The 13,380-nt window shown below is 39.6% G+C and overlaps 1 protein-coding gene across 2 annotated transcripts in view; it reads right to left on the bottom strand.

The window, feature by feature from the left end:
* Positions 1-745: 745 nt before the first annotated feature.
* Positions 746-13,380, bottom strand: part of ATP6V1H (ATPase H+ transporting V1 subunit H) — a 64,980-nt gene continuing 52,345 nt past the window's right edge. For both annotated transcript variants that reach the window (XM_080938681.1, XM_080938680.1), the window contains 2 exons: positions 12,637-12,750; positions 746-1,080 (listed from right to left, as the gene is read on the bottom strand). In XM_080938681.1, the coding sequence (XP_080794807.1) occupies positions 1,020-1,080; positions 12,637-12,750 (175 nt within the window). In that variant the 3' untranslated portion in view covers positions 746-1,019. The remainder of the gene's footprint in view (positions 1,081-12,636; positions 12,751-13,380) is intronic.

Here is a 13,380-nt window from a genome sequence, read left to right on the forward strand (position 1 = left end):
AGATCTTTTTAAAGTCTAAAATAAAATATACAAAGTGTAAAAAAATCCATTCAAGGTTTAATTTTTTTAATTTCATAGTCATTCATTTATGACACAAAACATATACCATGATAATGCATAAAAATCACAATGGTGTAAAATGCCCTAAACATAGCAATGCTGTAGATGTCCTGATACTGAGATGCTCACGAGTGGTGCTGCTGATAACGAGAGTGAAGCGCTGACTCTTCGCAGGTAAAACTACAACACAGAACTGTGTCCAGTACACCACACTGGGCAGTGTAATAACCAACGACGGTGTCCATATGCTTACCACTGTTACTAAATTAAAGTGCATTTCTACTTGTGAAAAAGTTTACTGTGACGTAGTCTCCCATATTCTGCCAGCAGTATCTTCATCCACCTTTCATTTTGCTTTCTTCACTGCAGCAAAAGGCCAAATCAGGAGCAGGTTCTGTAATGTCTGCAAAGTGACTAAATTGTACACAGATGTATTTCTCAGGACGTACCTGTTATTAAGTAATGTACTGTCATAAAGGTGTAGGATGTATGTGTGTGCACACGTTTGTGTCTATATGAGTGTGTGTGAGAGAGAAACAGAGGGAGAACACAAACAATGATCACTGCAAAACATTCACTTCCCATCATCACCTGGGAATAATTCTCCCAATTTTTATTTGAAATAGTGTAATAAATGATGTTTACTCAAAGTCCACATTAGGAATAAGCAAAATGAAGGAACATGTTTGGAGTGAGAATTCTTTAATTATATTCATTTCCAGAGAACAATAAATACAAAAATCATAAAGAATGTAAGTAACAGTAATATTTCTCTAGATACAGACAGCACCTACTTTTATACAACAAGCAAATATTTTTATTCCCCCAGGAATTGCCATTGGGAAAAGCTATACAACAGAAAAGAAGTAACTATTAAATTAAAAACTATGTTGACCTTAAGGACTGAGGCTCTCACTCCAGTGGTCCATCAGAAGTGCAGAGAGGCTGAAGAGGTCAGCTCAGCTCCGGGCAGCAGCAGTCTGAGGCTGCTCTGACTGTAGCTGTTTACCAAGATATTCCCTAGAGAACAAGAACATGGTTACATGGCAAATCAGGACTTCAATACAGAGAGTCACTGTCAAGACTCAAAATTCATTAACAAAAATGACCCCTGGAAACTACACATTTCCAGCTTTCAAAAGCTCCCAGGCTGTAGGGATGGTACCTATTCCCACAGGCACACCAGCCGTGGCCCACATAGATGGTAGGTCTTCATGCAACGCCATCTGGGGAGCTGACGTCCCTGTTTACACAAAGGCCTTACTACATCTGCAGTCTGAGTCCAGCAACCAACTTATAATTCAGGCACAGTATTGCATGCACGACTGCCAGAGGTGAAGGAGCTTTCTCATTTATTACATATGGGGGAAGTGAAGGAAAGTGATCGTCTCCAAACTCTCAGGCCTCTTCAGGAAATAAATGGCCACTGGTCATAGAGGTAGAACCCTATAGTCACAACACTCAGTAGGCAGAGGCAGAAGACTGAATTCAAAGCTATGTAGTCAAGTACTGGTTTTAGGTTACATGTGATAAAAATTAAGCGTGTATCTACAATCTGCGTGCTGTAATGTGTACTGTAGCGTAAATCACAAATAGGAACCACTGAGACAGAAGGGATGGATGTGCTCTTTACTCTTCCTGGCCCCACCCCATGAATTCCCCTCCCTTTTTTTACAATCAACAAATAAGAAAAAGAAATTATTTTTAAAGATTCCTAAACTGTCACTCCCTCCAGGAAAAAAGAGAAAGTGTTAGTTTGGAATCAGGAGCTGAGTCTGCTCTACTCAAGCTCCCTCCTACTGCAGCATCTGAGACTGAAGGGTGTGTCTTCCTGCAAGGACTAGCTAGGGCAGACACCGTGTGAGCACGGGGCCTGACGAGGGAGCAGCACACCCAGGACAGGGACATCTTCCCAGGCTCCACTGCACACTACTTGGGTGAGCACCACCAGAAAACAATCTTTGGGTGTCACCAAAATAGTGCTTTATTCATTATCATTTTTTTGTCCCCAGCTGAATGTTCTTAAAAGTGGCTTTGGGTGTTAGGACATGTATTATTCTTGTGGTCTGAAGAGATACTCTGACGCATGTATACAGTGAGGTTATTATTTCCAACAGAAGGTAGTCATGTACTACTAATGTAAATAAAGGTAGTCACAGGAATGGCCACCAATGTCAATGCCACCCTCACGTGTACTCGGGTCCACCCAGGTCAGAGGGGAAGCACATGCCTGGACAGCCCAGTGGGGGTCTACTGGGATTTGGTACACACAAAGGACAACAGCATAAAAAGTGAGGAGCCTTTTGTTTATTTGCTCAAAGGTCTTATCTGATTGATACATAACACTCTTTTCTAGCTATATAAGGTGGCTATTTGATCACTTTGGGAGTGACACCTACCTGAGCTACACTGGTGGTACAATACAATAGGCTCACTAATATTCTCTCTGAGCTTAGCAGCTGATCTGATATGAACGAAGAGTGCTACAGCAGCAGGAGTAGCTGGAAAATTCTGTGACATAACCAGGCAGTTGTCTAACAATGGCAGAAACAACTAAGGAAAGCAGAAGTAAGAGAAGGCAACAGAAGGTTGAGAGCTGATGCTAAAGGACAAGAAATAAAAGAGTTTTAGAGGCTGCTGTGCATTAAAGGTCAAGGATTTCAGACTCATGGCCCAAGAACAAAGTCAAGGCCCACTATTCATTGTCAGGGGCTAAGGACTCCCAGTTCCTTGGCCTGCACAAGAGTTTAACACCACCTTGGTTCCCACAGCCCAATTCAAACCTGCAGCACTCAGTGTCATGTGCTTCTGCTAACAGCTATTTTCAGTTGCCACCAACTGCTGTCAGAAACCAGGGGTGACAAAAGCTTGTTCTCGCCTGCCCCCTGTGCCCATGAAGACCCCATCCAGTTTATAACGAAGTTAAGAGAGTACTAAAGTACAGCAAAGGCAAATTGCTCTGACATCTGACAAGTTCATACACAGCCTTCTCTTTGCTCCTTTCCTGTGACCATCTGTTGTCAGGAAAGCTAATCCATTTCTAATTCTAATTTTTTTTCATATTTTCCCAACGTATAAGATGGCTGAGAATCACCCAGTTCATGACTTGTGAGTCTGACAGAGATCAACTCTTTGAGCATGGTAATGCATGACTTCAACCCCAGCACTTAGGAAGCAGAGACAGGTATCCCAGAGTTTGAGGCAAGCCTAATCTACATAGTGAATTCAATGCTGACCAATGCTACATAGAGAAACATTTTCTCAAAAGAAAGATTGAGAGCCAGTGATGCTTCCTCTCGTGACTGCTGAGCTTTTGTTGTTTAGGAGTTGGAGAAGGATTAGGACATATGCAGATCTCATAGAGGTTTCTAAGCCTCCTGAGCCATGTCCAACACTCTACCTTGCACAAGGGAATGGTAATAGGTCTAATCTCTAATCACATCCAAACCATCACAGATACCCACCATGAATGATTTGACTTGACTTTGATACAATCTCAAACATACTGCAATCATGGTTGCCAAGAGCCCTGGTCTAGCAGCATTCGTGCTTCCACAGGCCTCCCTGTCTCCTCGGCAAGTCTTTCTTCAAATATACTTTTTCTCTTTCTTCTCTAATGCCATGGTACTGGTTTTACTCCAAATTTCCTGACACTTCTTTAGAGTTCACTGGTCTTCCTATGCAATACTGTCCTAGTTGGTTTGCCAACTTGGCACAAGGCAAATTTATCTCAGAAAAGGAACCTCAATTGAGAAAATGCCTCGGTAAGACTGACCTATGCACAAATCTGTAGGGGAAATTTCTTGACATGGGAAGACCCAGCCTACTATGGGTGGTACCTCCCCTGGGCAGGTAGTCCTCAGTTGTGTTAAGAAAGCAGTAAGCTACTTAGTGAACTTGATACATATGATGTATCACTGCATATCAAACTATGCATCACTACGTATCACTGCCCAGACACATAAGACTCTTTCTCAAAATAAATCAAAAGGATGAAGAATGGTATTCCTGGCATTTTAGTTACTGATTGTGATAAGTCTTCAATGATGTATCTGGAAGGACTTTGAGATGGAAGGCCTGATTTTCATTCTGTGTTAAGAGTCATTTAAATTGTGTACGTGCTACCTTTAACAAAACGCTCTTTACTTTTTTCTCCTTTCTTTTTCTTTTTTTCCTCCAGTCAAGAATTTGTCACTCTTGTCACTTGGGTTGCCATCAAACTTGCCATCCCCCTGCCTTTACCTCACAGGTCCTGGGATCATAATTGGCCCCATGTCCATCCCAATCACTTTCTTTCTCTTTTAAAATCATTTGTTGTGTGTATGAGTAATATGTATGTATCTGCTTTCCCAAGGTCACCAAATCAGTTTTCTATTTTTATAGCTTATTAATTAAGATTATTATTGCCTTGGAAAAGCAATGAGATTAATTGACATCTCTTCAGATTAATAGTCCAATCCATTGTTTCTTTATACCTAATATCCCCACCTTTAAAACTATAGTCATTTTTCAAACTATTGACAAAAACATGTACTTGGGGAAAAGGTTCTTTCTTACAGTATATTTATAAAATAAAAATATTTGCCATCTTAAAAAAAAAAGAAGAAGAAGAAGAAGCAAGCCCCAAAGAACAAGCCAGTAAGCAGCCTTCCTTGTGACCTCTGGTTTAGTTCCTGCCTTCTGATTCCTTTCCTGATGTCCTTCAGTCATGGAGTATAAAGGACCTGAGAGTTAACTAAAACAAGAATTGGTATCAGAGTGGGGAACCACTATGATAGACCTGACCATGTTGTTTGTGGAGAGGATAGTTAAAAGATGTTAAAACTTTGACCCCCCCCCAAAAAAAACAAACAAACACGAACTGAGTGTTTAGAGCTTAATGAGCTGTTGAGAGAATTTGGGATTATACTGCTGAGAGCAGTGCAGACAATGGAGGCCTACCTTGTGAAGTTTTGGGGGAAGTTTGATAGTCCTGGAGCTGTTCAACATTTTAAAATAAATTGTGGCTCAGGTCAGCTAGGGCTGAAAATGCAGCTGTGATTAACAAAAAATCACAACCAAGCTTTAATGGACTAATCGATCTGGTTAGCTAGTGTTGAAGCTTAGCTGTGATCAAGAGTAGGCAAGTGCTAATAAGGTAAAAACTGGGAAGTGTTTCCCAAGATCAACACACAGAAACTGTGGTCCAGAAGGGGCCGACAGTGATCTTTGTACTAGGAACCAAATTTGGTCATTTGTAAGAGTCTCCCAGGTGGTTTTGAAGACATATAGAGCACTCATGGAGAGCAGACGAAGCGTTGACACTATGAGAAAGCCAAGAGAAGCTATTAGTGAAGCCCCAGGACTAAAGACTTCATGGAGAGAGGATGAGACTTGGCACCATATGGCAGAATGAGGGTCTCTGAAGAGAGCAAAGAAGAGGATACTGGCTAAAAGTACAGCCCAGTTGCAGTGAAGACCTAGTTGGAAATACCAGCACTGTAGGATGATCACCAAGAACAGCAGCAGCTATGGACTGGAGTGGAGCCAACCTAAGCCTATTACACACACTATGTGTGCCATTTACGACACAGCCAGTGAGGTGGATCTGCAAGTCTTTTGGAACCCAAGAAGATCATGAGTCAGAGAGATCTGATACTGAGCTTTTACAGTTTTGGACTTTGTTTTCAATCCTGAGACTATACCCCAATTCTTCCTTCTTGGAGTAAGTATGTAACTATTTATTTTACAGGAGCCCACAGTTAAAAAAACTAAATATTTAAAATTTTAAGTTTTACAATGTTTTCAAAGACTGTGGGAGCCCAGACCACTGTGGGTGGTACACCATAGGCAGATAGATGGTCCTGGGTTATATAAAAAAGCAGAGGCAATGCAGACTTTTCTGACACTCTTTATATTTGTGTAAAGTTATCAGAATAAAAGTGCCAAGAAAGGCTCTCCACCATACTACTCTTACCTCTTCCCATATTCCCTTCTATTATGAAGCAGTTTCCTCTGAATTGAAAGATCCCCTCCAGGAATGGGGTGGGGGGAGGAGACACCTGATGGATACTCCGTTTACTGGGCAAATAGAAATGGAAATAAAATTCTCCTTTGGCTATGATTTGGCTATGAATGTCAGCTGCCTGGCCATTCTTGCTTCCTTCCCAGATAAGATTCTTTACTGAGCCATCACACTGTTTCAGGCTAGAATTCAGTGTCCTGTGTGCTGAATACAAACTGCTGATTCAAAAGGCATTATACAAGTAAAAATTAAAATCCCAATGGATATTTTGCAACCTTTAAAGAAAAAAATTCACTCAGATAAAAATAAAAAAATGCATGCCAAAATAAATAAGCAACAGCCCATTGCTGTCAATCTTAAAGCAGCTTCTAAAAGGTCACTTCCTCGTTACAAGAGGACAAATCTAACAGATACCACCATTTTAACACATGACTAAAGTAAACATCTCCAGCAACAGGGTAAAGTGACAGAAATTTCTTCCTTCAAACAGCTGAAAGAACTCCATACCCTTCCAATGGGGGTCATGCTAAAAGGTCCTAACCAGAATCTAGTAGGAAAGAAACACTTAAGAATTCACACTGGGAGCCTTCAACAAAGCAGCTCTCTAGTATTTGCTTCAATGCAGAGAAAGCCTAAGAACTTAGGCTACGGATACAGTTCTGTTATTAAGGACTAGCCTTAGATACATGAAGTCCTAGTTTCAATGCCAGAGCTAAAGTACACTCCTATAATCCCAACATCTGGGTATCAGAGGCAGAAGGATCAGGAGTTCAAAGCCATCCTTGAAATATAATTAAGCCCAAGGCCATTCTGAGATACCAGAGATTCTGTCTCAAAACACAAAGAAAAACAAGAAGAAATGAAGGAAACCAACAAACCAAGAAATTAACATGACAATAAAATGCAATGTAAGATTCTGATCTACATAAAATATACCAGCCAGCATACAGTAACCAAGAGAACTTGAATATAATCGACATGTTAAGTCACCATCTCACAGTAAGAAAGAATATCTGAACGTTTCAGCTTAGATGACTAGGGTTGGCAGAGCATACTGTGTGCTACCCTCAAACAGTTCAGAAAGAGGACACCCAAATATAGTCAAATGGCAACAATTAGTGATTCTAGATGAATGGTGTTTCAGTTCATTAGACTATTCCTGCATCTCTTCTGCAGCTGAAATTATTTCTAGCTAAGAAGACAAAATTCATAAGAAAACTTCTCTTTCATACTTCCCTTGCCATTGTAATCAGAAGCATGAAAGCTGCACCTTGCATCTGAGAGCAGCAGGTGAAGGATCCTGGTTCTGTCAAAAGCTCACTGAACTCTAAGAGCTCAAGACTTGACATACCAAATTCATCACATGAAAAAGAGAAATCTCTCACTTATTAAAAATGTCCTAAAAATACAGTGACAGTTCAGATGGCTGTAATTACATTTAATCTTTCTGACCTAAGACAATGTATGTGATGTCAAATGTGGCTCTTTGGGAGCTCAGCTCCTCTGATTCTCTGGATTTTGCCTTGGTTACACTCCTGTGACTTTCCTGTACAAAGGCTCAAATATCATTCCTCTATTCCCCTCACCGCTCCCATCTCATGCCCTGACCCACAGGACTTGGACAAAGCACTGCCTCCTCCAGCACTGTTTCAATGCTCCTGTGGACACACTGACCCACCACTGCAGTTGTGGCCCTGGCTGGTGTGCCTCTATGTTTTAACTCTTATTTCTCTGCATATGCTGCATTATCTAACAAGCATTTCTGCCCATGTCTAAAATAAAGAACCAGAGACAAACGTGCATTTCTCCCTCAGTTCTTTAACTGAGAAAGGAACTGAAACAAATGAACAAGATGGCATACAAACTAAACATTAACATATTGTCTTATAAGTCATTCATGGGATATTAGCAAAGTGAGAGGTGAGGAGTCAGGCAATGACCTCATTCAACAGTTGGCATTTCTGATAGGCACCTTCTCTATTTATGCCTGTAAAGAAACTGAATAAGACTAGTATGATTTCCAGTGGCAGGAAATGCAGGCAGCTGCCCAGCAAGCTTATTTCTTTTTCCAGTGCTGGGTATGGAGCCCAGGACTTTGTTCACATGCAATGCATGCTCTGCTCCTGTGCTACATCCCTGCCTCTAGCAAAGCTCATATGATCCGAGTGAGACAAACCTATCTTTCACAAAAAGTTCTGGCCCTTATGGTAGCATGTACATCATTTTACTAAATTCATCTTTTCAAATAAGGGCAGATATTCAACTATTTCAATTAAGTAAATGGGGAGATTTTTGAGATACTAAATAAGCAAGCATATCACTGTATAATTTCTTTAAAATATAATTTTTAAAAGTCAATTAAATACTTTCAACAAAAAGTACCTTTCTTATGATGACTCATTTTTACCTAGTTTTTGGCCAATTCAGATTTTAAATAGTAGCAAAAAGCCAATTCGTTTCTGTTATTCATGCTGTCTTTTAACCACTCAAGATGTAGTATCTGTGTAACATCTGCATAGGAAAACAACTCTAAGTTGGCTGTTTAGCTAATTTTAGCACATTCTTCAACTGGAGATTATTTAAGCATGCATGTATATACAACATAACGAAGTCCATTAAAGAACTATGCTAAGTTACCACTAGGTAAGCCTTTTCTTCAAAGATTTACAGATTCTTCAAAATACAGATCTAAACTCCACTGGCTAAGAAGCTGATCTTAATCAAAACCAAAATATAAGTCAGATCATCCTCTTTAGCTGCAAGAAGTCATATGTATTCAAATTTGTGTTTAAGTATAAAATGCAGAGGCTCTCATCTTTTAGGACTTGTATCTGTCACAATACTCCTTAATTATTTCTTCTGCCATAGGAGCTGGTATTTTGCAATAAAATAATAATAATAATAAATGATAGTAAAGTTATGCTGGCACTACTAAATGAATTGTAATTTGTCATACACAATGTTGGAGAAACTATAGAACACAGCTTATTTTTACAAGATTTGACTGTGATAGAAACAACTCTAAAGAATCTCTGGTTACCTGCAAATGGTTTCATTATTCCCATAGCAGTGCTGAGAATCAAACTCAGGACCTTGTGCACGCTCAACACTACTGCTGAGTTACCTCACCAGTCCTCATTTATTTTCCTTCACTCTGTGTGTGTGTGTGTGTGTGTGTGTGTGTGTGTGTGTGTGTGTGTGTGTGTGTGTATGAGAGAGAGAATGGTCCATTGCCAGAACAAAGTCAAGAATGAAGTTGTGTGAGAATTCTGAATGATTGTGAGAAAACTCCAAGGAAACAAGACCAGAAACCTCAATTTATTCAAAACACAGAATTGTTCTTGAACTGTGTTTTCATGATACTCCAAGATATAGAAGATAAGAGTGAATTTACTTTAGCTTTTGTTATTCATATGTCTCTATGGAAAAACCTGTTTTTGTCACATGTGCCTTGGGCTTGCATGAGACTCTATTCTGCCTCATTTTTAGGACACACTCTCCAGGCTGATGCTGCCACCTGGAGCAGTAAACTGTCTATGTGTGTGTGTTTACCTGTAGTTGTGCGACCACATAAGTGCACATACAAGTAGAGGCAAGAGGTTAATGTCCTCTTTAACCACTTCCCCAGCTCAGTTTTTTACAGCAAGATCTTTCATTGAACCTGGAAGTCACCACTTTGGCTGGCTGGCCAATCCCAGGACCCACCACCTCAGCACTGAAATTACAGGTGGCCAGTCCCAGGTTTCACATGAGTTCTGGGAATCTAAACTTAGGTCCTTATGTTTATGTGGCAAGCAAGTGGTGGGTCATCTCTCTAGTCCTATGTTTATCTTAAATATAGGTCTATTTTTTAAGTCATTATATATATATATATATATGATAGCAAAGACATTTCAGAGAGTCCACCACTGAATATGGCATAAAGATAACTTTCTCTAGGTACCTAAAACAGAGACCATAGTTTCTAAATTAATTCTTTTAAAAAAATGTTAAAACTAGAAGTGTTTCAGTATGTTTAATACAAGTCACATGGATGTTTTGGGAAGGAGAAAGGTCCCAGAAGAAGAAGGAAGATGAATGCAAGGATGAATATGATGACAATACACACACATATATAAAACTTTCAAAGAAAAAACAAAAATGTATTTTTAAAACTATCCTATGTCCTTTGGTAACATGATTATTAGTATTCAAATATCTAAGAACTTTTTCTTCTTCAATTCACACATAACCATTGTAATCACTGTCTTTATGGTATACATAATCTTAGGAGAACAAGGCCCTTGGAGTGGTGAATTTTTGTGATATTAATTGTCCTACATATATAAAAAAATCTAAAAAGGAAAACACTCAGAATTTATTCTGCTTGAGAAAAGACTGAAAGATAATCTAGAAACATCAGAGCCTATTTTAAATTCCAGACTACCCTAGATTACAGAGTGAAATCCTGTCTCAAAAAACCAACCAAGTGAACCAAAGCAAAACCCCACTGTGCGATCCTAGGCAAACAGAAAGGCAGACTGTACCAGCAGTTGTAACCATGTTGAAAATGACACCAGACCAAGATCTGTATCCAGACTGCCCTTCCACTGGAGAGACTTTGCAGAAGGCTGATGTCACATATGACACTCTAGTCTACATTAATCTGACATAGAAATAAATTGCCATTATGTGAGTAATTTTTATTCTCTGGTACAAGCACCCATGAAAATGTAAAAAAAAAAAAAAAAAAAAAAAACAAACAAACAAACAAAAAAAAGCAGCTGCATCAAAATGTAAAAGTCACAACTGAATTCTAATCTTTCTATAAAAATCTATGTATAAAGAAGGTACAAAATAACTCAATCTTGCTGTTCTCCAATTAAAGAAACTTTCAATGAACTCAAGTGTGGTAGCACATGTTTTTAATCCCAGCACTTGTAAATCAAAGGCAGGTAGATCTCTGTAAATTCAAAGTCAGTCAGATTTACAAAATGAGTTCCAGGCCAGCCAAGGATACTTAATGAAGCCTTGTCTCATAAAAACAAAAAAAAAACAAAAAAAACAAAAAAAAATCAAAACCAAAGAAAAACAAACAAACCAAACAAACAAACAAACAGGAGAAATGGCTCCCCAGTGAAAGAGCAATGGCTCCTCTTCCAGAGAACCCAGGCTACGTTCCCAAGACCCACAACCTTCTGAAGCTCCAGTTCCCTCGAACACCCTGTTCTGGCCTCTGCAGGCACATATTTACTCTGACAACACACTCATACACATAAAGTAAAAATGATTACATCTTTAAACAACAACAAAAATCTTTTCAATTGTTTAAATTCATCTACTCAAACCACAGCACACAGTATACAACGGCCTCCTCTAAACAGCCTCCTCACTGGTGCTTCCTCTGTACCTTCCGTCATTTCCTCAACAAAATGTTTCCTTAATAGACACGTAGAGTACCAGTTTCCCACTGCAGGAGCTGTCCGTGCCCTGGAGAGTATTTCCAGCACCAGTATCTCCTTGTGACATCTCGGTCCATCCAGGCACTGAAACTTTCCTCCATGCACTCCCTTAAACAAGCACTGCCGCTCTCACTCCTTACATCTAAGTTACTAATTACCCCAATAATCGGGCTGCAGAGCTGGCTCCTTACCACTGTCACCTCAACGGATCTGGTGCGGCCTATTCAGAGAAGCCTGATTTACCTCTATAAACTTGCAACCACTTCTATTCTATCTTCAGCCCAGCACTGAACAGAAACTATGTAAACACTCAAAGACACTGTTGTGTGGCTGTATAATGTCAGTGTTTATGGGAAAAATGCTTACTGGCCGAACTGTAACATTTTACACACAAGGTAACAGCAGCACAACTAGACATTATCCTGTACTGTATTTGACTGACCCATTCTAAAGTACCATTAATTTTTTTCCTTTGAAAATACTGATGACATTTCTGTCAGTTATAAATGTTATATATTTATTCCTTGTACGTTAACAAAAATAGCCTCAAGCCATAACACTTTTCAGTATAGTACAACCATGTGATCAGTTCCAAATGCTGAACAACCAACCCACAGCTGAAACTTGCTGTTCCAAAGGGGAATCATTACTTGTTCTATACAGTGCACCAAGGCCTTACCACTATGTTTAGTCTTTAAAAGGAATACAAAAAGATCAATAATTTGAATTTTAAAAAGTAAAAGAATAGGAAAAAAGTATGACTCTGGCTACATCAAAAACAAAACATTGTAACTAATGAAGCATGACCATGGAATTTGAGTCAATTAACAAGCTTCCAGTGTTTTCCTGTGAACTGGTACCATAACTTTAAACACCCTGCAGACCTAGAGTTTTGTCACAGGGGCCTTTTCAATTACAGCTGAAATAAGTTTTGATACCGGAAGTCTATACCTTTCCTAAGACTATTAATGCAGCTCATCTCTTTAAAATTAAGTCTTTGCTCTATATTAACAATGTATATTGTTAGAATCACCAATAAGTCACTGAAGTACTTATTTCCATAAGAGCTCATAAAATAAGCATGTCAGCGTTCACAAGCAATGAGCAGGTGAGACAGACACCAAGACATACCAGTTGTGCACCATGAGCTTCTGCACAGCCAGAAGAGCATTGTAGCGGACCTGCTGGTCTTCATGGTGCATGTGGTTCATCACCAGCTGCTTCCCACCGAGCTGCTCAATGACCCTGCAGAACACATAAGACTTGGTGAAGATGTTATTTCCTTCACATTGATGTTGGTTACAAGTGAAAAGTTCAAGTACCAAATGCCCAAAGGATTTCTAAAACAAAAGTTACAACTAACTGGAGTAAGCTAGCGTTACATCTTACATCACTCTCAATGAACTGCAGACTGTGGTGGTTAAGTGAGAATAGACTACACAAGTTCATGAATCCACAGCTGATGAGACGATTTGGGAAAGATTAGAAAATGTTTCTCTAGGGGCAGGATTAAGGTTTCAGGAGATGTGTCATTCCCACCATGTTCTCTCTCCGCCTCCAGCTCTGAATGGACAGGTGAAAGCACAGCACAAACAGTATGTCAGCCACTGCAACTTGAAATGTTATCAGTTGTGTCAGCTTGGTTCAGCTCAGCCATCAGTCAGATGTATCACATTAAGTAGATAATTTACAGTAATTGCCAAATACAAAGAGCATGTATAAATCCATTACAGCGTCACTGGTGATGATCCAAAGATACACAGCCCATGTTCTTTAGTGTGGCAAGCCCTGTTGCTTGGCTAATAATAGTAGGGGTTGTTCCTGCTCAATCCACTCTCCACCCTCTCATCAAAGCAGTCTTTGCAAAACCTTGAA

The sequence above is a fragment of the Micromys minutus genome (assembly GCF_963924665.1).
Source record: "Micromys minutus genome assembly, chromosome: 26".
Taxonomy (NCBI): Eukaryota; Metazoa; Chordata; class Mammalia; order Rodentia; family Muridae; genus Micromys; species Micromys minutus.